This window comes from Cajanus cajan, chromosome 6 (assembly GCF_000230855.2).
Source record: "Cajanus cajan strain Asha chromosome 6, NIPB_CcT2T_4, whole genome shotgun sequence".
NCBI lineage: Eukaryota > Viridiplantae > Streptophyta > Magnoliopsida > Fabales > Fabaceae > Cajanus > Cajanus cajan.
Window position 1 is genome coordinate 61,802,462 of NC_138522.1, and position 25,783 is coordinate 61,828,244.

Genomic DNA, 25,783 nt, shown 5'->3' on the forward strand with positions numbered 1-25,783 from the left:
TGAAGTTACTTACCAGACTATTTTGCACACAATTGTCAGGAAGTTTATAGTTCTTTTTGTCCAAACATTTATTCAATTTCATAAATTTTGTATAAGTGAATGATATAAATTTCATGTTTGACTATAGGAAAAAAATTTCATGTTTGACTAAGGGAAAAGAGGGTTAAAATCATGTCCGAAAATTAAAACTGGTCATTGTTTTAGAAGAATAATGCTAACTCAAATTTGAAACTTAAAAAAGACAAAATTGAATCTCTTAAAAATAGACCAATTTTCACAACAAAATAAAGAACAGTTAACCCACGTCTTTACATGGGAAAAGTTCTTTTGCAATAACGACTGGGAGAATTACATCTTCTTTCAAATTATAGCCTGCCGTCCCAAATTATATTTCAACTATCAAGTGCTAAAAATAAGATCAGCATTTTTAGTAGGTCTTACAGAAAACACAACCAATCATAACAAAATAGCAGAACACACACACACAGACGTATTAAACAAGTAAATACTCAGGTGCTAGGACCCAACTCGCCCATTAGTAGTTTCACTTGTTTGCTAACTAAGATCTACACTTGCACTAGACAACAATGCACCCAAGTCACCAACTAAAGAAGCAGCCAGATTACATTATTTGAAAAGATCAAGATTCACGACCTTGTACATCAAAACTACATGGAAAAAAAAAAAAAAAACAGTGCGAACGAATTACGACAGCAACTCCTTGATTTCTTTAGAAAGAAAGTGCAGCACATGCACATTGAATTGAGTATTAACATAACATGATATATATAATTGCACACAGATGCTAAACGTGAAGGAATGCAACAACATTATACAGCTATGGAATGTTTAGGTAAAGAAAGAAAGTAATGAATGAATTGAGAAATGTACAGCACCTGTGCGCAGCATGATCAAGAAAAGAACATCAAATCTCATCTCATCTCATCTCAGTAGTACAACTTCTCAAGTGACATACATCTCGAAACGAGGAAAAGAAAAGCAGAAAACCTTTTGCTATCCCGCAGAATTGTTCCAAAAAAAGAAGCAGCTAAACATAGAGGCAGTATAGTATTCCCTTGTGGACAGTGAAGGTTTAAAGGGTTGTGGAGAAAAATGTTCAAAGCTCAAACTCCTCATCCTTGAGAGCGATTTCCGCAGCCTCCTCCTCCTCCTCGTCAAGCACAAAGTACTCATTCTTCTCCACAGGTCTAAACATATAGAACATGACAACATAAAAAGCAAGACTGGCAGTCTCCTCGGCAGCATTACTCACCCACTGGTACTTATAAGCAGCAATGGTCCTCAACGCAAAGACCACGATCCTGGTGAAATAGAGATACCCAATAACAACGATATAAAACTGGCGGAAAAGCGTCAATTTTGCGAGGTTCCTAGAAGCTTTGCCGTCGGTTTTGGAGGTCTCTCTCAAGGACCTAATGGACCAGACAATGGGGAAAATGATGGCACAACAACAGATGATATCGACAAGCAAGAAAACCTGATTCCAAGTAACCCAATCTTTGATGAAAGGGCCGGTCTCGCCGATGACGACGGAGGCCAAGTTGGCGAGAACCTGAAGGGGAATGACGATCATCAAGACCTTCTTCTCCCGGTCTTGGAGGAAGGGTTTGAGAAAAGACCATCCAGTCCCGATCAAAACGATGACGGTGAAGAGCAAAACGACGCGGATGAACTGAAAGATGTAGAAGAGAACGTCCCAGCCGTGGGGGAGGCCGGTGACTTTGACGTAGTGCTTATCCTCGGCGGCGCAGATAAGGTTGAGGGCCTTCATGAGGAGGAGGAGAGCCATGAGGAAGTGGATGCGGTGGACGGAGCGGTTGTTGGTGTAGCAAATGTAGAGCCAGAAGGCGAAGAAGGCGAGGTAGGCGACGGAGAAGAGGGAGAAGAGAGAGGGGAGGTGGGTCTGGCCGGCGGAGAGGAAGTCGCGGGAGTTGTCGGCGTGGAGATTGTAGGCCTCGGTGTGGACGACCATGGAGACCGACGTTTCCGGTGCGCAGTTGGCGAAGAAGAGGCTGTATTCGTTGGGGGAGGTGACCGGGTAGGAGCGGTTGAAGGAGGCCAATGGGGGAGGGGAGAGTTCGCGGAAGGTGAAGAGGAGGAAGATGTAGTGGGAGTCCAGAACGCAGAAGGAGGGGTTCTGCTGGATCTCCATCAGGACTTGGAGGAGCGATTCCTCGTTCAGGAGGAAGAACCCCAGCCGCGAGGACTCCGCCTGCACGCCGGAGGACAGCACTCCCACCGACACCCACGACACGGCGATCGACACGTGCCCCTTGTGCGTGAACCCGAATTTCTCCAACAGGATCATGGCCCGCTTGTCCGACTTTATGCTCAGGGACTTTATCTCCGCCGCCGAGGGGGACACGATGAGCACCAGGACCAGGGCCAGGAGAGCTATGGTCGCCGCCATCGGAACAAACTCTACTCAATGGATCTGATCTCAAATCTCCATGTTCTTTTTCTCATCACTTATCACTTTTCATTTATCAATCTCATATCGTAGATCTGAATCTGCATCAAACACCACCTACACACACGCACTCCACGGGCCTGCAACTCTCTCCATATAAGCCCAACAATCTCCTCCGTCAATGCCTCTGGCCCATTTAAACTACTAATATCACATCACATGCAAAATTGTTGATCTTCTTGAATTGTCGTGTCTGTGCCATCTGCCAAATGAAGACGGAAATGACAAATATTAATTACACTTCTTGATAAATTCTGTTAAATTATTTGAGCCACATTTTTTTTTATTAAAGAAACTTGTTCATGTGTTATGATACACACTTCACTTATCCTTGTTGTAGCGGGTCTGATCCTGGGTCTCGGTCTTCTCGTTCCTATCCGGGTAGTTCGATGTGAGGGGGATGTGCCTGCAAAGACACTCCAACGTTCAAGTAAGTGCTCGGCGTAATAATTGCGGTAATTGAAAGTTAGTTACGTACCTCGCTGAGGTCCTATTTATAGTGATTCTTATTGGGCTCGATTAAGGACTGAGCCCCGGGAAATTAGGGGGCTAATCCGGTGCATTACATAAATTAACCTCTCCATAATTATCCTGGCGTAAATCCGTGACTTGGCCGAGCACACCAACACGTTCCGTTTAGATTGTGAGTAGTCGGTGGGCTCGGGTATTCGACCTGGTCGTCCACGGACTCGGGTATTCGGCCTAGTCGACCACGAACTCGGGTATTCGGTCTAGTCAGCCACCATACGGTATAAAACTCATACAAAATTTATAGGTTGAAATCATATATAGGCAGAAACTTTTTTTTTATTATTATTTTTTTTAATTTTTTTAATTTTTTTTATAGTAACACATACTACACTAAATATGTATAGACTTTGTTAATAATAAACATACCGCAAAAAAAAATATTTTAAAAAAAATGAATTTGGAATCTTACTTGAGATTTCAAGCTCAATTTTATTAAAACCAATTATATATGTAGAAACTTTTAGTTTTCATAAATTTTTATTTTACACAAACTTATACTTTCCTAATATATTGAGAATGTGGTAAAAATAAAGTTTTGGTGAAGAACACCATCATTCCCAACGGCAACTAGTATGAAATGGCTGAACAGCCCTTACGCGGTCCGTAATCTGGTATGTTGGTCATACCTATTTATTTAATGTTGTTTGACACTGTTCTAACTTCGAACACCTAATTTTCTCTCTTTATCCATTTCGAACCAAACCAAATAAAAATAAAAGTCTAAACTTTGGAAACCCCCAAGAAAAAAACTGAACAGCATCTATAGCTGTGCAAGAATCTCAAGAAACCTTATTGCTACAACAACCGCAATCGCCCTCAGTTTTTTGAGCTCTCAAATGGGTCTTCTCAACTTGTAAGTCTCGCCGCCTCTTCTTTTTTCTTGGATTAGTTTGTTTATTTGCAAACATTAACTTTTTTGTAAATTCATAAATGAGTTGCTCTAATTTCATCACCTTAATGTCGTGATCATCCAAATTTGTTAAATTTGTTTTATTGGAGTGCCATGCAGTGTTTTGTTGAACAAGAATTCGTAATCACAGGAAAGAAACCAAGAAATTGAGATAATATTGGGTTAGGTGGGTTGGAGAGTAATTTAAGGCTATGTTTTTGGGACATGTGATTGAAAGCAGGATCAGACTTAAGAAACTTTGAGGTCTGTTTTTTGGGCCTCCCAAAATTATAGAGCTTTGGTAATTGGCTACTACTGATAAGAATGAATGTGGTGGGCAAAGTTGGAAGCTTGATAACCCAAGGTGTCTATTCAGTTGCTACCCCTTTTCACCCCTTTGGTGGGGCTGTTGATGTCATTGTTGTTCGGCAGCAAGATGGCACGTTCCGGTGCACGCCATGGTATGTTCGGTTTGGTAAGTTTCAAGGTGTTCTCAAAGGTGCTGAAAAGATTGTTCGGATAAAAGTCAACGGGGTTGAAGCAAACTTCCACATGTATCTTGACAATTCAGGGGAGGCTTATTTTGTAAAAGAGGTGGATGATGATGGCGACAATAAAGGAATAAAGTCAAATGGTGCTCCTGAAGCTGCTGATAACTCTGAATTTAGTAAAGAAGGCGGTAGTGTTGAAATTGATAAAAATAGTAAAATTTATCTTGGTATGGATGCTACACTTGATTATCGACTTGACCATAGCATATCCGATTCAGGGGTGCTTCAGTTTACTGGCGAAGGCCGCTCCTCGGTTTTGCCGCCACTTCAAAGGGAAGAATCTGATGTTGATAGGAAATTTTTTGAATTCCAAGATGATCAATCCTCTTTTGAAGGTTCACTTGAGGTTACAGAATATGAATCTAGTCGATATGAGAATCTAGATGTGGAGAATTTGGTGGATTCACAGGGTTCCCAGCCAGAGGTGGTCTTGGTGAGTGTTGATGGTCATGTATTGACAGCCCCTATCCTAGAATCAGAAGAGAAGAATGAGGAAAATTTGAAATTAAAAACTCCTCAATTTCACCTAGGCCCAGGTGAAGGGACTGGCTTCTATGAGGGCAATAGGGAATTTATTTCCGATGAAAATGCTTGGGCTGTTGATTATGTTAGTCAGCGGGATGCTTCGAGAGTTGATGTTCCAGCTAGTAGCTATGACACTGAGGTTGGTGACACTGATGATACTACTGCTCTCCTGTTGGAAGCTCAAAGGGAGGAAGAGGAAAATTTTAGTCCCACAGAAGAAACCTTGCTGATTAAAAATCAAGAAGATCGTCATTTGCAAACTGATTCAGATGAGGTTCTATCTTGTATGAAGAGAGAGAGTGTTTTCAAAAGTTGTTTGGAATTACACGAGTTTGCTCAGCAGGCTGGAAATGCTGATTTACAAGATGTAGGTTACACATTAGAGTCTCAAAATTCAGCAGAGGTATCGAATGAAAATTGTTCAATTATTAATGAAAATGAACAAGAAAACATCAAACAATGTAGAAACAATGACGAGTTATCTCCTCTTAGTGGGCCTACTTCCTTGGTTGATCATAATTCTTTAGAATTAGAAGTAGAACTTCAAGAGGTTGATAAAGATGCATCAGGGGAGGTTGACACTGATTCTGGCACTAAGGATATTGAATGTAATGATGAACATGTTGCAGAGTCAGTATCAAATGATAAGGTAAATGATAGTCAACAAACCCATGCACTTGAAGATGCTTGTAAGAAATGTGAACTAACTGAACCTCAAATAGAAATTTCCAATGAGGAGGCCCAAAGTCGTTCTGATTTGAGTAAGTACTAACAACTGTTTCAAATTAGTTTGGCTTATACTATGCAATTATTATTTGGCACTAAAAATTGTTTATTTACTTTTCTTAAAATTTGCAGAATTCGAGGCCTCACTTTGTGGTCATGAACTTAAGGTGGGTATGGGTTTGGTTGCTGCTGCTGAGGTTTTTGAAGCACATCGAATATCTGTGGAGGATTTTAGAAGTTCAGCACCATCAATAATTAAGAATGAAAATCTTGTTCTGAAGATCAGAGAGAGTTATCTGCTGTGGGAAAAGGCTGCTCCTCTTGTTCTTGGAATGACTGTATTTGGTTTAGACTTGCCTGTTGATCCCAAAGATACAATTCCCGTGGGACAGGACGATGCAGTAAAGGCCACAGTTGACAATCCTGGACTAGCTTCATCTAGACGCAGATGGAGACTTTGGCCTATTCCTTTTCGAAAAGTCAAGACACTTGAGCACGCTAATAGTGATGTATCAAGTGAGGACATATTTTTAGATTCCGAGTCTGACTGGCAAACTTCTGTTGTCGAGCCATCTCCAACATCTGCTAGGCGTGACTCTCCTCGCAAGCAATTTGTGAGGACAAATGTACCCTCTAATGAGATGATAGCGTCCTTAAATCTCAAAGATGGTCAAAATTTAGTAACCTTCAGTTTCTCCTCCAGGGTTCTTGGAACACAACAGGTTAGGCATTGATTGAAAATCCGAGTTCCATATCACTCTATATATACAATGGTTGGGCTTTGCTTATTTTAGGGTGAAATTTTAATTACTTAACAGGTTGATGCTCATATATACTTATGGAAGTGGAATGCAAAAATTGTAATTTCAGATGTGGATGGAACTATTACCAAGTAAGATGAGATAATACTTCTTAGCTTATTTAATGTTCTTTTAACTTGACATAGATACAACTAAACCACTGTTATTTGTTACAATATCTCTGTTCCCTACTTTCCCTCTTTATTGGACATAGGGGTGACAAATGGATGGATCGGATAATTTTGTAGGCGGATCATAATGGATTGGATAAAAATAATTCATTAATCCATTTAGATCCATTAAAAGTTCACAAAAAAATCCAATCCATCTAATCCATTTAAAACAAAAAATTCATCCAATCCATCCATTAATAATTTTTCATGGATGGATATCCAATCCATCCATAAAAGTAATATTTAAACTTAAATAATTTTTATTTTTTAAAATATTTTATTTCTTTCACTTTTCTTTATAAGTTATTATATTCTTATAAAGTCTTTTAAAATTAACAAAATACTTTTTTTTATGTTAAAATATTCTTTTAAAATCTCAATCCATTAAACATCTCATATTGTAATCCAATAAATTGTGAAAAAAAGTAGTGGATGGATCATTAACCATCTATAAAATTAAATGGATGGATTGGATTCGATCTATTATTTATTTTTATTCTAATGGATTGATTGGATGGATCTACTTGTGGACGGATCGGATGGATGATGGATAAATGAATTCATTTGCCACCCGCTAATTGGACATTATATTTTATGAAATCTAAGTATGGATTTATCATGTAAATTTTGGTAATTGTTGATACTCCTGAATCTTTTACTACATGAAGGAATGTATGAAAGGGAATAAAGGTTCTGTTTTATGGTTTATGGTATAGGGTTAGACTTTGAGTAGTCTTATGATACATTAACAACTTCTATTCAAGTTGTCAGGGTTGGATGAACCTAAAATATCTTTCATTAGCTTATGTGCATATAATGAATATAACATTAACATAACATTTTCTTGGTGATCCTTTTTCTAAATCTTGAAAAGAATTGTCATGTATGTTCTTTTTATCTTTTACTTTTTCCAATATGATTAACTAACTACTGAGTTATTATTATTATTATTATTACTATTATTATTATTATTATTATTACGTGTTTACATTAATGTAGTGATTGGATAAGAAAAAATAAATGATCTACATGAATGCACATGCTGTTATAGTGGTATGTCTATACCAATGTATCTTAATGTAAATTAAACTAAAACAAGCAAAAAAAAAAAAAATGCAGCAAAAGTAGAAGGTAGAATTGGTTTCACAATCACTATCAACATCTTTGTATTTTACTATTTTCTCCCTTTCAGATCTGATGTTTTGGGGCAGTTCATGCCTTTAGTTGGCAAAGATTGGACACAATCTGGAGTGGCAAGGCTTTTCTCAGCTATTGAAGTATGTATATTTCTTTTATATCACGTCTAAGTTTGTGTTAATTGACAGAGTAGGATCGTTAATGTCAATATTTAATGAGGTAATTGCAACAGATATTCTGAGGTGAGGGTCTTTCTTTAAGTCGCATCTTGTGTAATGGTTATGTAATCAATTTCTGTTTCGTTGTTGCTTCCATTTCAGTATGTTTAATTGCTTATGTTACTTCCTCCTCACATCAACTGTCTTCTGTTTTATGTGATTCTCAAATTAAGGTTTTGAATTTGTATCGAGATTTTTGAGTTTTGACTCGAGAAAAAGAAAATATAATTCAGTTACTAAGTAACTTCTATTTGCTTAATAGGTGTTCTATTTTAAGGATGAGATGAGCTGTAGAGTAAGAGTGCTTGTTGCATTTGGAGTGGTTTTCGCAAACACTTTTTTATGCAAATATATAATTGTATATGCACACATAAACAAGTTCTCTAAGAACTGAAGTTTCCGCGAGCTTGGGCTTGAGCTTGCTTAGCAAGTGAGCCTGAAGCCTTGTCAAATCTGGTTTTCCGCATGGGTAATTACAGTTATAACAAAGGCTAGTGAGATAGGGCTCTTTTTCTTCCATTAATAGAAACTTATAGGCAATGTGCATATGCCTCTTTCATGACTATACAACATTTACATTTTTGTGCGGTTTCATTTTGTTGTTTTCTCACTTAATCAACATTATTGTTTTATATTTCATTACGAGTTTTCTGCTAAGCTTTTATTTCTTTGGAATATATTATAGATGCAGATACTTATGTTGGTTATGTGCAGAGCCTTTTCTATCTGTACAACTATAATGTAAAAGCAAACATACTGTGCTTAAATGATTAATGTTATCATGATTGCCTATTACTTCTTTGAATTTTTGTCAAGAAGATTAGTGTCTTATACTACAAGATCCTAATTTTATGTTAGGAAAATGGGTACCAGCTACTGTTTTTGAGTGCTCGTGCTATTGTCCAAGCTTATCTAACCAGGAATTTTCTGCTTAACCTGATACAGGTATTGAAATAGCCATACCTTCTGTAATCAATAACAGTTTATTTTAAATAGTAGAATTATGCTGTTTAAAGTTGTTGTAACCAGGGACCCATCTATGAGATTTTCTTTTTTAAAAGTTTAACATAAAGCTGTGCGTAGGGGTGTGGGTAATCAACTTTAATCATACGTCTAGTCTTGTGAAGGTTCATGGCTTTTATCACCTCCTACTGTTAGGTGCTTGCTTGCCTATGTGATGCTCAATCAAGTCTATAGAATCTTGGGAAAACCACACCAAAAAAGCTAGTCGTTCCATACTTTTAATATGGAAATCATCAATCATTTATAGCTGAGAGACATGGTGAAACACTCTGATACCAATTGATAATTGTTGGATTTTTTTATAGGCAAGCGCACCCAAGTCTCTGTAGTATAATTTAAAGGTTGTCGAACCTCAGGGATTTGTGTAATAGGCTATGATTTCTATTATACTAATGATGCTTATGAATGTAAAATTTGGATAATTACACATATTCAATTTTGATATGAATGACTGATTAACTTAAGTAACCAAAAGATAATTTAATTTGTGGAAAAACAGATATGAGAAACAGTTGGGATTTGACTTCATCAATCTCCCTCTTATGCATTCCTATTGATTCTTTCTAAAGATTCCATTACTCATTGCCATTGAGTTCTCTATTTTCATTCAAACCCAATCCCTTGGCATAAGAAATTCTGAGATATTTAACTCAATGAATGATTCCTCACTTCATTCAGTTCAATATCTCGCATTAAGAATCAGAACTTGTTGCAACTATTAATTTCAAGACCATCCCTGGCTCTCAAAACTAATAGGTGATTTGTTCCAAGTCTAGAGTTAGAAAACGTTTCCCAACCAAATTCTAAACTCAAAATCAGAGATAAGTGATCAGTTTATCAAAGCATTAAAAACAGAAACAAATCACTGACATAGAGTAATAGATGATATATATATATGAATCAAAGAGGAATACAAAGGAGTTTGACGATTACATCAATCCCAACCCTAGAGCTTAGCTCTCCATAATACAAGAAATCACTCAATAAAAAGATGAAAGGTGGAAGAAGAAAGAAATCCTTCGAAGAATCGCGTCCCCACGAGCTCCAAAAGTGTTCTGTTTCTTCCCTCTGTTTTCTCCTCGTACAGCTCAAGATGATGCCTCTTTCTCTCTCTTCTGCCCTTATATATGTGATAAAATTAAAACAGAGTGAACAGGGGAGAGACGAATCCGCTCAGCGCCTTGAAACGGCTGAGCGGTTTGAAGACTCCTTCACCATGAAGTAACCCAAAGGGTTGAGCCCCTTGGATCCGCTGAGCGCCTTGGAGATCCTTCACTGCTAAGCATTCAAAAGGGCTGAGCGCCTCATATCCGCTGAGCGCTTTAGAGGCAGAAAACACCCCTTTTTCCTGGTCAAATCCGCTGAGCGGATGGGAGTGGCTGAGCGCCTTGGAGGCAGAGAGCACTCCTTCTCTTCCAGGGGCCAATCCGCTGGGCGCTTTGAAGTGGCTGAGCGCCTTCAGTTTGGGAAGCTCTCTGGCCTGATTCCGCTGAGCGCTTTAGAATGGCTGAGCCATTCTTCTCCAGGTTTCAAAACCTACAAAATAAGCACCAAATTGGATCAAAGGCTTCCTATTCCCTGTACTAACATTAATCAAAAGTAACTCTTTGATTCTAAGCATATATAGATCAAAATAATTTCAATATGTACACAATTTGTGCTAGATAAGTGTCTCAAGTGAGTATTTAATCAAACTAATTAAACACTTATCAATAATAAGTAATAACTATGAGAGTACCACACCATGAAAGTAAGCCATTCAAGCTGGAGAATCCAAAGCTTCATAAATCTCACCAAAATCCTATACTTCCAACGTGGGTTCAAATCTCATGCCTTTCAATTGTATCCTAATGTTGTCATTTTGTTAATTCTTTAATTATTTTTCTTTGAGCTTTTATTGTATCCTTGCATTTGACAGCTCAGTTAGCATTGTAAACATACTGCCTTAAGTGATACTAAAAGTTCAAATATTTGCAGGATGGAAAGACCTTACCGCATGGACCTGTTGTTATTTCACCTAACGGATTATTTCCCTCTCTTTACCGAGAAGGTGAGGCACGTTTTTAATGTAAGAGTAATCGGGATTGAATTGATATTGCAATTTTAGTTTATGTAGCCAATTGTGAGCTCTGTGATAATGACTTCTGTTTCTGCTGATACAAACATTCTTGTGTTTGATATTCTATCTTTATGAAGACTTGAATATTGTTGTCAACACCACCAAAATGAGCTGGACAGTAAAAATTATGGTAGATAAAACATGGTATCTGTTATGATTATGGGACGTATAAATGATACAAATGCATGGGTTTCAGCAAAATAAACTATTTTTGACTACTGTAAGGCTAATAGACTTCTTGATTTTTAGCCGTTTCATCATCAAGTGTTCTGTTCTGACTGACTGACTTAAGTGGCTGTGCTTGTATCTTTGGCTTGGGCTTATGTATTGATTTATGAAATATGATATTATTCAAAACTTTAACAAACTTTCTTAGGTTTATCACTTGCAAAAAATATTGAAAACTTTCATATTCATTTTTAATTTTTTTGTAATGTCACGGCGGTGAATTATCTACGATCCTGAGCTGCGTTGATAGATGTTACTAAGCTTTATAAAGAATACTAAAATCAAGTATCACTTGTGTGTTTATGATGACCCGTCCTATTTTGTTAAATATGCATGCATATCTAACTTGATATATTATGTTTGGACCCTTAACTGATGGAAGTAATAAGAAGAGCTCCTCACGAGTTCAAGATTGCTTGTCTAGAGGTAATTACGAAAACACATGCAACTTGGAAGTAGCATCAAAAAGCAATTTTCATACTGACATAACACATGTTATGAAAATAATGTTTCGCAGGATATCAAAAGACTTTTCCCTTCTGATTATAATCCCTTTTACGCGGGGTTTGGCAACAGAGACACGGATGAACTTAGTTACAGGAAGATAGGAATTCCAAAGGGAAAAATATTTATTATTAATCCCAAGGTGTGCATCCTGGATCGATATTTCTGACAGTATTTTCTTTAGTCCTCACAGGGTACTAACAAAATGCCTTGAAAACTAACAGGGTGAGGTGGCAATAAGTCATCGTATTGATGCAAAATCTTACACATCATTACACACACTCGTCGATGACATGTTCCCTCCTACTTCTTTGGTCGAGCAGGTGATGAAGAATCTCCAAAACGTGTAGGTTTACTCCTTCTGAACTTTACAACTAACAAGATTTGATTTGAAATTTATTATGGCAGGAGGACTTCAACTCATGGAATTATTGGAGAATGCCTTTTCCGGATGTTGATTAGTTCAATGCTCAAGGTATTTAGTTCCTTTTTTGACAAGGATCCGTTGGTATGGGACCATCCAAGATGTTAATCGATATGCTACATGTCCTTTCTACTTGGCACAAAACTGTGACATGATTGGAAAGTGTCCTACTACACGGGAATTCGATGGTGGCATATAATACAAGTTCTCCTAGAACGTTATTCAATGTGCTGATCACACTTTTTCTTTCCTTCTTTTTAATCTTCATTGAATCTTGATTAATTATAACCCATTAATCAATCAACCACATTGTATAACTTTTGGTTTACATGCATTATACCAATTCTTTACTGACCAAATAATGTTAGTTTGTCCAGCCCAACATTTGTACAATTATTACTCACGTAGTCAAAAAGCAGAAGTTAATCAAAATCGTTGTTGATTTTTCTTTTTATGTAATTTTAATTACGAGTTTTATATCAATGATTTCAAAATCACTGAAATGTTCAGACAAGTTAGATATGATTAAAACTTTGATTGCATTTGATAATGCATCAAGACTTATGATGGGTCCAGCCAATTTTTTCTAATGTAAATTTGCTGGATACCTGTCTCTTGTAATTTATGGTCAATGAAATATATATAAATAAACAACTATTTCTATTATTAGTTGAAAAATGCTGACACTATTGATTCAATAACAACCTGTCCTCACCAACGTATGGATGTCTTTTTAGCAATAAACGAAGTATCTATATTCACTTCGATTCGTTGCACTTGGCCACACACGAGTAAAATCTCGTACAAGGTACGGTGAGGTACTGTTATCCCAACAGTAAGAGGGTGAACCTTATTCTTTCTCAAGGATCCAATGGATGTTATAAAGAACTTCATCAGTATAATGCATACCAAAGGATTTTTGAAACATTTTAAACGAAAATTTAAACGTGCATAATACTTGTATAACGAATTCCAACATGGGTAGTACTACAATTCCTCCCCTTCTTTTGGCTATGTTCTTTCAACAGAGAATGCTGGTACTTTAGTTGAGTACGGGTACAACCATTCCTGTTAATGGACCCATAACATCTCTTACAAGTCACGATTATCCATTGAGCTTAGAGGGACAATACTTAGAACTTAGAAGTGAACAAGTGTTTGTTAATTTGATCTCAACAATTTATATATAGGGGTTTACTATTTGATTTTAATTTGCATGGTTAATTAGAAATGTTAAATTTAACTATGCTAAAGTATGAAAAATTGAAAATATGTAAAGTAGCCGTGGTCTCTACTTTCTGTTTAAGTGACAAAGTAGTGTGCATTCACTTTTTGTTTAAAGTAAGTTTATGAAATACTTTAATTTAAATAAAAATAAATACACCTTTACTTTTTCACTTTCACATTTTTTAAAGATTATTTATATCCAAAAAAAAAAGTGAAAATAGTTTCAACATCCTTCTGCTATAAAACAAAATCTAAAAATAATTATTTTACTCTAAACTTTAGTTTAAAGGAAAACTATGGCCAACTAAGGATATAAAAAAATATTTCAAAATAATATAGTGTGTCTTTGAATTGGAGTTAGCAAACTTAGTTTTTGATAAATTTTGAAAAATTAATTTTGTCTAAAAGTATAGTTGAGAGAGTTGATTATGCTTACTTGAAGTAGTATAATAGTAAGTTTAAAATGTTTTATGAACAGTACACACAAAAAAGATTTTATCCGACACAAAAATGTTACTTTTGGGTTAAGGAAGTTAAAAACAAGAAAGAACCCAAACTTTATTTTACCTTAAAAAAACGATGTATTGTAATTTGTAATCTCTCGGAACTCAAGACTCAAGTTGGATAGGGAATCTACATGAGAATAGGAATTTGGTAGCAAAGCAATTGCTTTCATTCTTTGAATTTCCATTCAATCTCGAAAGCAACGCTAACGACTAACGAGTGATCATATACCAACTGCATCAGGTCAAACCTCTGGTTAGAATTTCCAAAGACCCAAAGAAGAAGAAAAACGCTATAAAAGAGAACACTTACATTTGACTTGGTCAAATAAAATGGGCATCACCATGACATGATTCCCCATAACCTCTTTTACTTTTTTATTTTATTTTAACTATGGTATTAATATAAAATATAAACAATCCTATAAATTCATATATCACATTATATCTCGTTAAATTGTTTATTCTATGCGCTGTGTTTTTCCAATCACTATACTAATCTTTTTAATCGTTAGAAAAATATTATGCAATACACTTTCTTGCTTATAAAGGATGTTGTTATAAATATTAAGAAAACAAAAAAAAAAAATGTATAATTTTACGAAGCTTTAGAAAGTGTTGATGCAACTTTTTATTTATCATATGTAATTTACTCTATTATCTATCACCCTTATATTATATTTTATTTTATTCATCTTTTTAGGTGTTAATTATAGTGTAGGTGTCCGAAAATCTTTGTTCTTCTCATGTTAATTTCCTATTTTCTTTATATGGTTAATATCAAGTGATTTATATTTCTAAGACATTAAATACAGTTATGTTTTCATTTGATATTTTATAATAGAAAATATAACATTATTCTATTTGAAATTTTAGGGAATGTTTGGTTTCATTATTTTCTATTTTTATTTTTAAATAAAATAGAAGATAAATATGAAAATGTATTTTTTTTTATTTTAAAAAATGTTTTCTTTGAAAATATTTTTAAAAGAAACTCAAAATTAAAATGAAAAAAATGTCATTTTCACTATTTTTTCACTTTTAAAAATGTGGTGGCATGTGATAGTAATTATTGATTTTTTTTATGATCTCGCCAATCCTCATCTAAGCTTGCAGTCTCACATATAATTTAATGGACTTAATTTTTTTTATACACATAATTCAATTGGTTTATCTTATATTTTTTGTGTGTAAAGAAGTTTTGTTTGGTGCTTACATATGTATTGTATATTAATATATTAATATTAATATTATAAGATTTATTAGATATAATTATTGTATAAAATTTTAATTATTTTAATTAAATATTACTTATTAAATATGATTAATATTTAGTATGATTTTGGTTGCTATATTTTAAGATAAGTAGTATCAATTATATATATATATATTATTTGTAAAGATAAAATATATATTTATTTATTATATATAAATAATACAAAAAAAATAGATACATATTATAAATTTATTATTCAAAATTTGTTTATAAATTTTGTTATAAATATTTTATGTATTTTTATTAAAAATAATTAAACCAACCACGTTTTCTATACTTTAAATTTTGAAAATGAAAATTGTTTTCTAAAAATAAAAAATAAAAACAAAATATTTTGGAAACCAAACGCAGCCTTATTTCTCTTATAGAGATGGAGAGAGGATAGCAATAGGAGCCTTCATATAATTAAGGGTGCATGATATAGAATATTGGTCCGTTGTAGAGTAGGCACAAAGGGAAAGAAATGGAAAAGTAGACAAAACAAGCTTCCTCCATGAGAGATGCCTCGTTTGGGTTTCTGATTTTTAGACACGCCATTCCAAATGAACTAAGTGCGTGTTTGATTTTCATTTTCAAACGTAATTTTATCTTCTCTCCACGTTCATGTATTCATTTACGGAGAAACTAATATTATTTACTTTTGATGAAATGTGATTTTTCACGTCCAGACTCCAACTCAAACACGCTATAAATGGCTTGAGACATGTCTTCGTTGAAAGAAAAATTATGCCCTTTCCCAGATGTGGCAGAGAAGCATGTCGGTGTACCAACAAAATAATCACGTCATTTACCCTGTCAAAATAACTATAACTACCTCTTTTGTAACTTTTTCTTTTTTCTTTTTTCTTTTACATATGCATCACACTATTACTTACTAGTGCATGGCATCACCCGAGAAGATAAGGATGCGTAGAGAGAAGATGTAGATTCATTCTATTGAGACCTCCCAAGTAGATGTATCATTTACCTACTTCTCTGTACTAGCTTCGACTTAGTATGTGAATCATTGTTACTTTCATTTTCATGGTACGAACATGAGTGTGTTACTTCCATTGAAACTAAATAAAAAACAAGATTAGTGTCAGCATCGTCCTGAGTGGGAGACTCTCAACCTGCACTTAACGCATATCAATTTCAAATGGAAGAAGACAATAAAATAAGGATAGTATGTATGAACGGAACACATGATTGTGTCATTTATGTCACCCATTAATTACGGACGATATATGTTGTCGGGATTGAATATCTCAAATGCAGTTTGAGTTGAACTTAATTAATTTGCACAAAATATTGATAAACCAGTGCCTGCTCAATGTGTAACTGTGTAAGAAGATTCATATCTAGTCACTATTTGATTCGAAACAACATTAGAATCTTACAGCCTGTTTTATACAAGTTTAAAAGTTTTATTGAAATTTTTTATATAAAAAAAAAAGTTGTTTTTTTGGTAAATTTTTTTCCAAAAATACTTCTATCATGTATCCAAACATGCTCTTAAAATAAGTTATACATCTAATATTGTTGACCTTAACATAGACATTAAATTGACACTAATATAAGTTTTTCTATTCGACACTACAATATTTTACTTCTTAAGTAATATTTAATTACTTACACTTATTAAAATATTATTATAGATTGAGTAAATAAGTTATTTTACAATATTTTTTCTAAAAAATATTATTATAGGTAGAGTAATTTTTTTTTATCTCAATATTATCTTTTCTAATTATTTCTAAAATTAAAGTTTAAACGAAATGACACATAAATAATATACATATAATCATATAGTGATATTTAAGATAAATGAACTTTGATATTTGATATAGATTCGGTAACTAATTAAGGATGTTTTCTACCTTAAAGAACTTGTAGGAGGTTAATAGTCATAAAGTATAAATGATAACATCTATATTAAAACTAATCAATATTAATTTTATAAAGTTAATTAAAATTTAACATTATTAAAATATTACAAAAATATTGTCTAATTATATAAAAAAATTTAGTAAAAGACTTTAGCAACATAAATTATATACAACATTTGATAATATATTGTAAAAATAAATTAACAACATTTATACACAATTTGGTAATATTTTTCAAATGTTGTCAAACACTCTTTTTGTTATAATAAGAGTCAACAACATAAATATGTGAATGTAGTTAACAAACATATATAAGTATTATTTTATAAAACCATTAATGTAAACTATGTGAGAAAGTTGGGAGGAATTGATAAAAGGCTAGCATTTGTTACTATCCTAATTATATTAGTTTGATTGTTTTACTTATATATTTATACTATATATATGTATGTTATGTTTTCTTCCTTAAATTTTGTACATTTTAATAATATAATTTTTACTGCTAGTAGTGATTCTGTTAAGTATAGCGAACATAATAAATCCTTAGAGTATAAGTATAGTTAATCTTAACCATATATTAAAATGAATGATAAAAAATAAAATTAAGTAAAATATTAATCAATCATGTATAATTGTATAAGCAAAATTTAATTCTCTCACATTCTCACCGCATAAGTTATGAAATTCAAATGATAAAAGAGGAGCGAAGTTAAGAAGTTATAAATTAGGACATGTTTGTTTTTCAATTGAGAAGGATTGTATAACACATGCATATGCTATGATGGAGGGTTTTGTAATATAACATAGCGATGAATTTTGCGAGGGAATGTCCACAAACTAATGTCATCCCATTTAATATAATTAATTTCAAGCTATTAAATATTATTAAAGTATATACTACAATTAATATCAATCATAAATTTTACGTCAATACGGCAGGAAGTTAATTTAACATTAGAATAAATGGGGTAATAAACACGCAAATTAAAGAGAAATAAAAATATTGGAAGGCAATAACTACTGGCAAAGGAAATCACTATTTATAATAACTACACTTAAAAAAATATTTCTTTTAGACGCTTACGAAACTAAAATAAATACTAAAATTGATATCAACTAGTATCTTAATTTAAGTAATGGACATTATATATGTTTATTTTATAACTTATTTACAATAAATAAATTCTTTTAAATATAAAGTATTATAATTAATTTTGTAATAAAAAACATTTTTGAACAGGTAAATTATAATAAATTTTATATTATAATATAAGAGTATTTTTAATTATTATATAAGATTTATTTTAATTATTGACAAAAATATTAAATTTTAATATAAATTTGAAAACCAACTAAAAATATTCTTATCAAATTGTACGATATAATTATGAGTAGAATCCGTTCACATCAAATGTCAAAATAATGATATTATATGTATGATTATATATATATATATATATGTATATATATATATATATATCAAATTTTACTTGATTTAAAAATTTTAAATATATTATTTAATAATAGATATTTACATATATTTTGAATATTATATTATACATTAACATAAAATGATGTGATAAATTACTAAATACATTTTGAATTATATCAAAATTTGTATATTTGATCTAATTAATAAGAATATCAAATGTAATTGTTAGATTGATTAAATTGCATTCTAAGAAAATTATTGAAAATCTAATTTCACCAAGACACTTGTTTCTATATATATATATATATATAAAATGTGTAATGAAATGTGATATGATCGATTTTTAAATTTTTAAAAAATTTGTGAATTTGATCTTTATATTAATTTTTTTTTAAAATTTAACAGTTAAACTACTGAAATTTGTTATAAAATATAAATGATTGAACGAAATAAGTGAATTAATATATATATATATATATATATATATATATGATATTTCATTCAATAATATATGTTTTATATCAAATTTCAAAAATTCAATTATTGAATTAAAAAATTTTAATACATAAATCAAATTTATAATTTTTTTTATAAAAATTTATATGATATTTCATTTTATAGATTTAAAGTGACGTATAAAATATTTTTATGATTATTCACCAATTAAAATTAATGAAACGAAATATCAAATAATTATCAATTTTTTAAAAAATTTATAAATTTGATTTATATATTAAATTTTTTTAATTTAACAATTAGATCGTTAAAATATGATGTAGAATATAGAGTAAATTTACTAAAACTTACTATTATAATAGGTAAATTCTTTTATAGAGAGAATAATAAATTTTAGATGTAGAATATTAATTTTATCATTAAAATAAATGGGATAATAAATATACAGATAGACGAGAAATAAAAAAATTGGAAAGACAATATCTGCTAACAAAAGAAATCAATATTTATAATAAATGCATTTAAAACAAAATATTTCTTTTAGACGTTTACGAGACAAAAAGACGTAAATGTGATTTAAGAAAGAGAGAGTATAAGTACAGTTAATCTTGACCATATAATTTAAATGAACGGTTAAAATTATAACTAAGTAAAACAATATTGATCATTCACGTACTTGTAAAACCAAAATTTACTCCTCTCATGTTCTCACTCCATAGCTTGTGTGATTCAAATGGTAGAAGAGAAAAGATAGTGGATAAATATGTTAAAACTAATTAAGTTATGACATTGTATGTTCAAAAATTAAAATATGTCATTCTTGAATGTATAGTTGATTTTAATTCTAAATTTAAAACTTGAATATTAAATTATTTTACTTAATAATTCATGTTTTACATTAAATTTTAAAAAATTAATTTTAAATTAAAGATTTTTATTACATAAATTAAGTTTATAAGTTTTTTAAAAAATTATAAAATATTTAATATTTTATTTCATTAATTCAAATTGACAAATAAGTATAAAAATATTTTATACATTAATTTAAATTTATATATCAAAATATTATATGATTTTTAATTTTTTTAAGAATTTACAAACTTAATTTATATATTAAGAATTTTTAATTTAACATTTAGATCATTCAATTTTGATATTAAATATGAGTTATTGAGTGAGATAAGTCTATCGAGACATAGTTTTAGAGTAAAAGAATTCATCCTCTCTCACACACATCATAGTTTTTTTTAAAGAAGGTCCGTGCTTCCAACTAGCACCTCACGCCTCTACTCAACACTTTCAACAATAACACCACCATAAAGAACCTGAGAATTTGAAATAAGAGAATAAAAAATGAGGAGAAAATGAAAGTGTTAAGGGAAAGGAAGAAGAAGAACCGCAAATCATACAAAAACAATCTTATTCAAGTCAGATAAAATCGGTATAAATGACAAAACTTTCTTTTCAAATTAAATCTCTAAATAAAATGAAAGAAAAAAGAAAATTAGTTTCACAAACTCAATTTATAGAGTTAATCCAAACCCACTCTTACAAATTTACTTTATTATTTTATAAATAAATAAATTAATGAAAAAAAAAAGAGTTTCTTATATATAAGAAACTTTGGCACCATATTGGATCTCCAGAAAAACAATAGGCTGCCCTCTTTCTTTCCTTTAGAAAGCTCAATTTCCCATAGGCATCAGACACAAATAGAGAAACCAGAGAGAGTCACATGAAATGGCGACAACCACAAAAGAGGTTCATGTTGAGGGAGAGTACATTGCCATAGAACCAAGATCTTCCCCCAACATCAACATCTTCTCTTGTTCCATCAACAGAGAATTCGAGTTCCAAAACAAGAAAGAGTCCACCACAACCTCACCAGCAGATGAACTCTTCTACAAAGGAAAACTCCTTCCTCTCCACCTCCCTCCACGCCTCCAAATGGTTGAAAAGCTTCTCCAAAACACTGATTCAACTTTTGGCTATGCAAGATCACAGTCATCATTGGAAGACAGTAGATTCCGCCACACGATGCTTTCAGCAAATGCCACCTCACCCTCGGAATCACGCAGGGTTAGTACCTGCGAATCGCTCCCACCTGATTGGTCCTCTGAAATAGAAGGCTTGGTTAGTGACAAACATGCTTCGAAGAAACAACAATGGTCCAAGAATCTCAAACAGACCAAGCAGTTCTGGCTAGGAGAGAAGCTCAAGGCTTCCAAGGCTTACTTAAAATCCTTGTTCACCAAATCTGGTTGCTCCAGCGATGCAAGCAAAGTGGTGGCGGTGAAGAAACCCAAATGCAAGGAGTGCCATGACAAGTACACGAAGGATGATGATGATGCTACCAAAAACCAAAACCAAAACCAAAACAAAACCAAAAAGAAAATAAAAAATGAGTCTTTTGGTGACAAGCAGCACCGGAGGCAGAGATCCTGTGCGGTGAAGAGCAGTGACGTCTTTGAAAATGGGTCCGTTAGCTTTAGCAGAAGGTCTTTCTCTGGGGTGATTCAACGACATTATGCTTCAAAGGCTTCATCTTTGTCCACTTCTTCTTCTGGGTCGTCTTCTTTGTCTTCATCTTTTTCACTTAGCTCAGTTGGGTCTTATGAGTTGCATTTGTTCAACAAGAGTATCAGTGCTGAGCTGGAGAATTCAATTGAGAGTGCCATTGCTTATTGTAAAAAGTCCCAGCAAGAGGGTAGTTCAAATTCAAACAAGGTTTGTGGAAATAAGGGAATAATAATGGGGAGTGAGAGAGTGGTGACTGAAAAGAATGAGTCTCTTATTTGAGATGCAATTTTATGTTGAGGGGATTTGATGCTGAGTTAACAGCTTGGTTTTGCAGGATTAATTGTTGAAAGTCTCTGTCAATTCTTGCACATGTTGCATACCGAGTGGAATTGAATATTTTTAGCAGTAAGTGACCATTGTTATAATTAATCCAGGGGAATGTAATGTAATTCACTCGAGAGAAAGTGACTTTTAATTTTTTTAAATAATGAATACTTATGATAAGTCGTCATGAGATTTCTCTATGACAAAGCGCCATGATAGGACACTGTTGTTGTTGTTGTCTTTTTAAATTTGAAATTGGTCCACACACATGTTAATTGAACCCTCCTGTGCAAACTCCACGAGATTTGTGGATTTGATTGTTTAACAAATAGCAATTAACATTGTGATTTGTGACATTTCCGAATCTCACAATTTGACTTGATAATAAGGCTTCCCTTCCGAACATTGTATATGATAAATTAACTAGTTAACTGTACACAAAGGCAGATAATTTCTTCACAATTAATTTTCTAAGTTTGGTTCAGTGTAAAAAGTAAAATTTTATGGCAACTGCCAAGTCTAATGGTTTGGAATCTGACTCTTTTCCCCAGAAGGCAGAACTAGATTCTCAATGACTGCTTCAGGCTTTCTCTGCAATTATTCTTTCAGAGTTCAACAGAGATAACTGATAGGATGTGGTAGTGCATAAAAATGTTGGATGCCATATTTTTGTTCCTGATCCTTTCTTGTGTCAAAAGAAGGGGGGGAAAGTTGAAAGTCATTTAGAATAACCTAACAGTGACCCAAAAAAGGTTACTAACAGCCATTCACCTTTTTAGATGAAGAAAAAGCCTAAAAAGTGGCAAAGAGTAGTCTCATCTGTGAGATGTGAAAATCATGGTACATTTGGTGCCTGTGACCTTTTCTTCGCCGACTTAACCCTTTTTGAAAATAATCATGATTACTAGCAACGAATCCCCAACCAAGCACCATAGTTGACTGCAGAGTACAGCTATAAATTGGTGCAATTGTATATCCTTGATGCAATTACCAAAGTGTAATAGTAAGTAACTGACAAATTATGATCACAGGATGGGTTTTCCTTCAATTTTAGAAGAAATGAAAAACTATTCACAATTTCATTCTGTAAAGGGTAAAGCCCCCACCACACACACCCACAACTTGCCATTGCGGGGCATGTATTATGCAGATGTCACATTAAAAATACTAAAGAGAAAAAACGTAGCGTACAATTATTCTGCAGACAATTAAACCTTTTTCGCGTGCACTTCTTCCGTTCTTCGTTTCTTTTGGTTTTGACTAAGCATTAAACTACGCAAACATGAAACTGAATCACATGCGCGGAGAACTCGAAGTTGCACCTATACGTGAATGTTGTAGTGTAGTACCGATTAGACAAACACATATAACAAAACACAAAGAAACAAGCAATTATTTTTCCCCAATGGATAAAGTTAATTGAGTTGATATACTCTTTCTTTTTCATGATAAATTTTTAAAGAATCTTTGCGAAAAGCTATAACTGTTCAAACCTCTAACATGCTGTAATATCTCTGACTCCACCATAAAGCCACTCTCTATTCCAACGTAGAACTGTCCCAAAAGGTAAATGCTTACTAAATTAAATATAGAAACAAAGGTACATTATAGTACAGCCTCGATGTTCAACTAAATTCATGTGTGATGTACTTCGTAGGAATGCAAGTGAATATTTTTGTGCCCATATTTAACGTAAAACCTCTCAAATTTGTATTACATGTTTAATGTCTAATAATTAATATCACAAGCTTATACACTATATAGGATCAAAATATGAAATATGCCACATAACTATATATGGCTGCACCTAATCACGCAGGTTAATTAGTTATTGACGTAATCAATCATAAGCATGCAATTTTTTCCTTATTATATTATTTTCATGCACAATTCACTCCGTTTTAAAGTTAACAATTAGAGGCATTTACATGCAGATTCTGAGAAGTGATTTGTTGTTTTCTTTTCATCTTTTAATAATTCCAAGGGTCCCCCGGCAATGTAAGAAGAAGAAGAAAGCACCAACCGAACAGATCTTCGTGGGTGTCAAGGATATCATACAAGAGTTGCAACTTGCAATAGTCACGTCAAATTGTCAAGCCATTTGCAAGTGTTGATTGGTGTCCCTCCTATGAAAATATTGCTTCCCATAAACAAATAATCCTGACTCGAGAATCATGAACAAAGTCAAAGAAATAAACCTTTCCTTGCTCTGGCGGTTATTATGTTCCTCGTACACGACAATATGTAGGAATGCATTATTAGCCCTTCATTTTGCATTTATCGATCCTGTTGCGTCAAACTAGCTACAAATAGCAATGTAAGCTTTCATTTTGGTACGCTAATTTGAACACAAAACTAATGATACAAGACAGGAAACATTATATTAAGATGATTCTTTGAAGAAAAAATATCCTCCTACCAAACCTTCAAATCTGTGTTATATCCAATAAACATTGTTCCCAATTGGGCTTGAGTCCAACCCATTTTGTATCCTTGTCGACCCTAAATGTACTTAGCAAAGTTGACCAAATACACACCAAATTATGAACCAAATTTTACAAATGATGTACTACATAACCCCTTTTTTAATGTATACGTCTCTCTTCTTCTTAACTTTTTTTAAATATTATTTTTATTTTTTATTTTCAAAATTATATTTTTTTTGTTCACCTCCTTCCCGGCTACTTTATCTCTTTCCAATTACTCCTTGTTAATTCTTCTTTGTATTTTCTTTTTTTGATTTCTTTCTCTAACAATAAAGACACTCACACCTCACATTTATTATTCTATTATTCTATTATTCTTAATCCTATTGTTACGCTCTCAATTTCATTATTCTTTAAATCCTATTTTTCCACTTCGTCTTCATTATACCCTACATTAGGTATTAGGTATAAATTAATGTGATAATATACATTTCCCCTCAATAATTCTTTATGGTTGTTTTAATACAACTTATATGCAATAAGGATGAACTATCGGGTCGATTTAGTGATAAAAGAGTTGAGATAAAATATACATGATTCTAAATTTTGAACCTTACTGTTGTTATTATAATTCCTATCAATAATAAAATATGTAATAATGATTGACATCTTTAGTAATTAGACACATGAAAAAGAAGTTTGTGGGTTCTTTTTGAAGACATCCATGTTGATTTTTCAAGATACAATCGTTGTTGAATTTATCATGGTCATCAAAATTTTATAAAACTTTTTTGTATCATGTAAAAAAAATTGTAAAAAATAGGAGGACATGACCGCCCTTTCTACTTAGCGGTGTAAGTAGGTCAAGATGGACTCATGAACTTGACTTTTACTTGACACACAAGTCAATTACAGATTGAGTTGGATTATTGAGTTCTAGTAGACTTTTATTTACCCATTTATAATTGAGGTGGATATCATATTAAGAATTTATAATCCGATTAATCCGACCTAAATTTAATAATAAAAGATATATCAATTAATACTTAAGTTAATAATCAAAGAATAATTTCATTTCATAATCATCTCTTCAATTTTAATTTGTTAATTTTTATTATGTAATTCAAAATAATTGTTATTGTCTTAGTGTTTGCTTGTTTATGATATATTATTGATTTTTTTTCTTATAAAACAACATGGGTGACAAAAAAAAAACAAGAAAAAAGAGCAACTTGAGTATTTCGGAAAAAGGCAACATCATGTAATTAATAATATACACAAGTATTTCCACCATGTCCTATAGAAAAAAGAAGAAAAAGAAAAAACTCACCACAGAAGAGATTTAAGTGGAGACTCAATGCAATATTTTACAAGTATTAGGACACATCAAGAAAATATGTACATCTCACCAG

At 32.5% G+C, this 25,783-nt stretch overlaps 3 protein-coding genes across 7 annotated transcripts; 2 read left to right on the plus strand and 1 right to left on the minus strand.

Moving 5' to 3' along the window:
- Window positions 1-705: 705 nt before the first annotated feature.
- LOC109797665 (protein CANDIDATE G-PROTEIN COUPLED RECEPTOR 7) lies at window positions 706-2,697 on the minus strand. The gene has a single exon (XM_020357774.3). It carries the CDS (start codon window positions 2,429-2,431, stop codon window positions 1,118-1,120), a length of 1,314 nt encoding a protein of 437 aa, XP_020213363.1. The 5' UTR covers window positions 2,432-2,697; the 3' UTR covers window positions 706-1,117.
- Window positions 2,698-3,510: 813 nt separating this feature from the next.
- On the plus strand, window positions 3,511-12,798 carry LOC109795889 (phosphatidate phosphatase PAH1). 5 transcript variants are annotated; one of them, XM_020355448.3, is made up of 12 exons: window positions 3,511-3,633; window positions 3,742-3,875; window positions 4,032-5,748; window positions 5,846-6,435; window positions 6,532-6,605; window positions 7,879-7,963; window positions 8,900-8,986; window positions 11,042-11,114; window positions 11,794-11,837; window positions 11,929-12,057; window positions 12,140-12,238; window positions 12,324-12,798. In XM_020355448.3, exons 3-12 carry the CDS (start codon window positions 4,236-4,238, stop codon window positions 12,375-12,377), a joined length of 2,748 nt encoding a protein of 915 aa, XP_020211037.1. In that variant the 5' UTR covers window positions 3,511-3,633; window positions 3,742-3,875; window positions 4,032-4,235; the 3' UTR covers window positions 12,378-12,798. The 5 variants fall into 5 exon arrangements, 4 of the variants coding, with proteins under 4 accessions (XP_020211037.1, XP_029126826.1, XP_020211038.1 ...); XM_020355449.3 differs by lacking the exon at window positions 3,511-3,633 and having other exon boundaries at window positions 3,667-3,875; window positions 4,022-5,748; XM_020355447.3 differs by lacking the exon at window positions 3,511-3,633 and having other exon boundaries at window positions 3,667-3,875.
- Window positions 12,799-20,755: 7,957 nt separating this feature from the next.
- LOC109798170 (putative membrane-associated kinase regulator 3) lies at window positions 20,756-23,267 on the plus strand. Its single transcript, XM_020358416.3, has one exon. It carries the CDS (start codon window positions 20,842-20,844, stop codon window positions 21,898-21,900), a length of 1,059 nt encoding a protein of 352 aa, XP_020214005.1. The 5' UTR covers window positions 20,756-20,841; the 3' UTR covers window positions 21,901-23,267.
- Window positions 23,268-25,783: the final 2,516 nt, after the last annotated feature.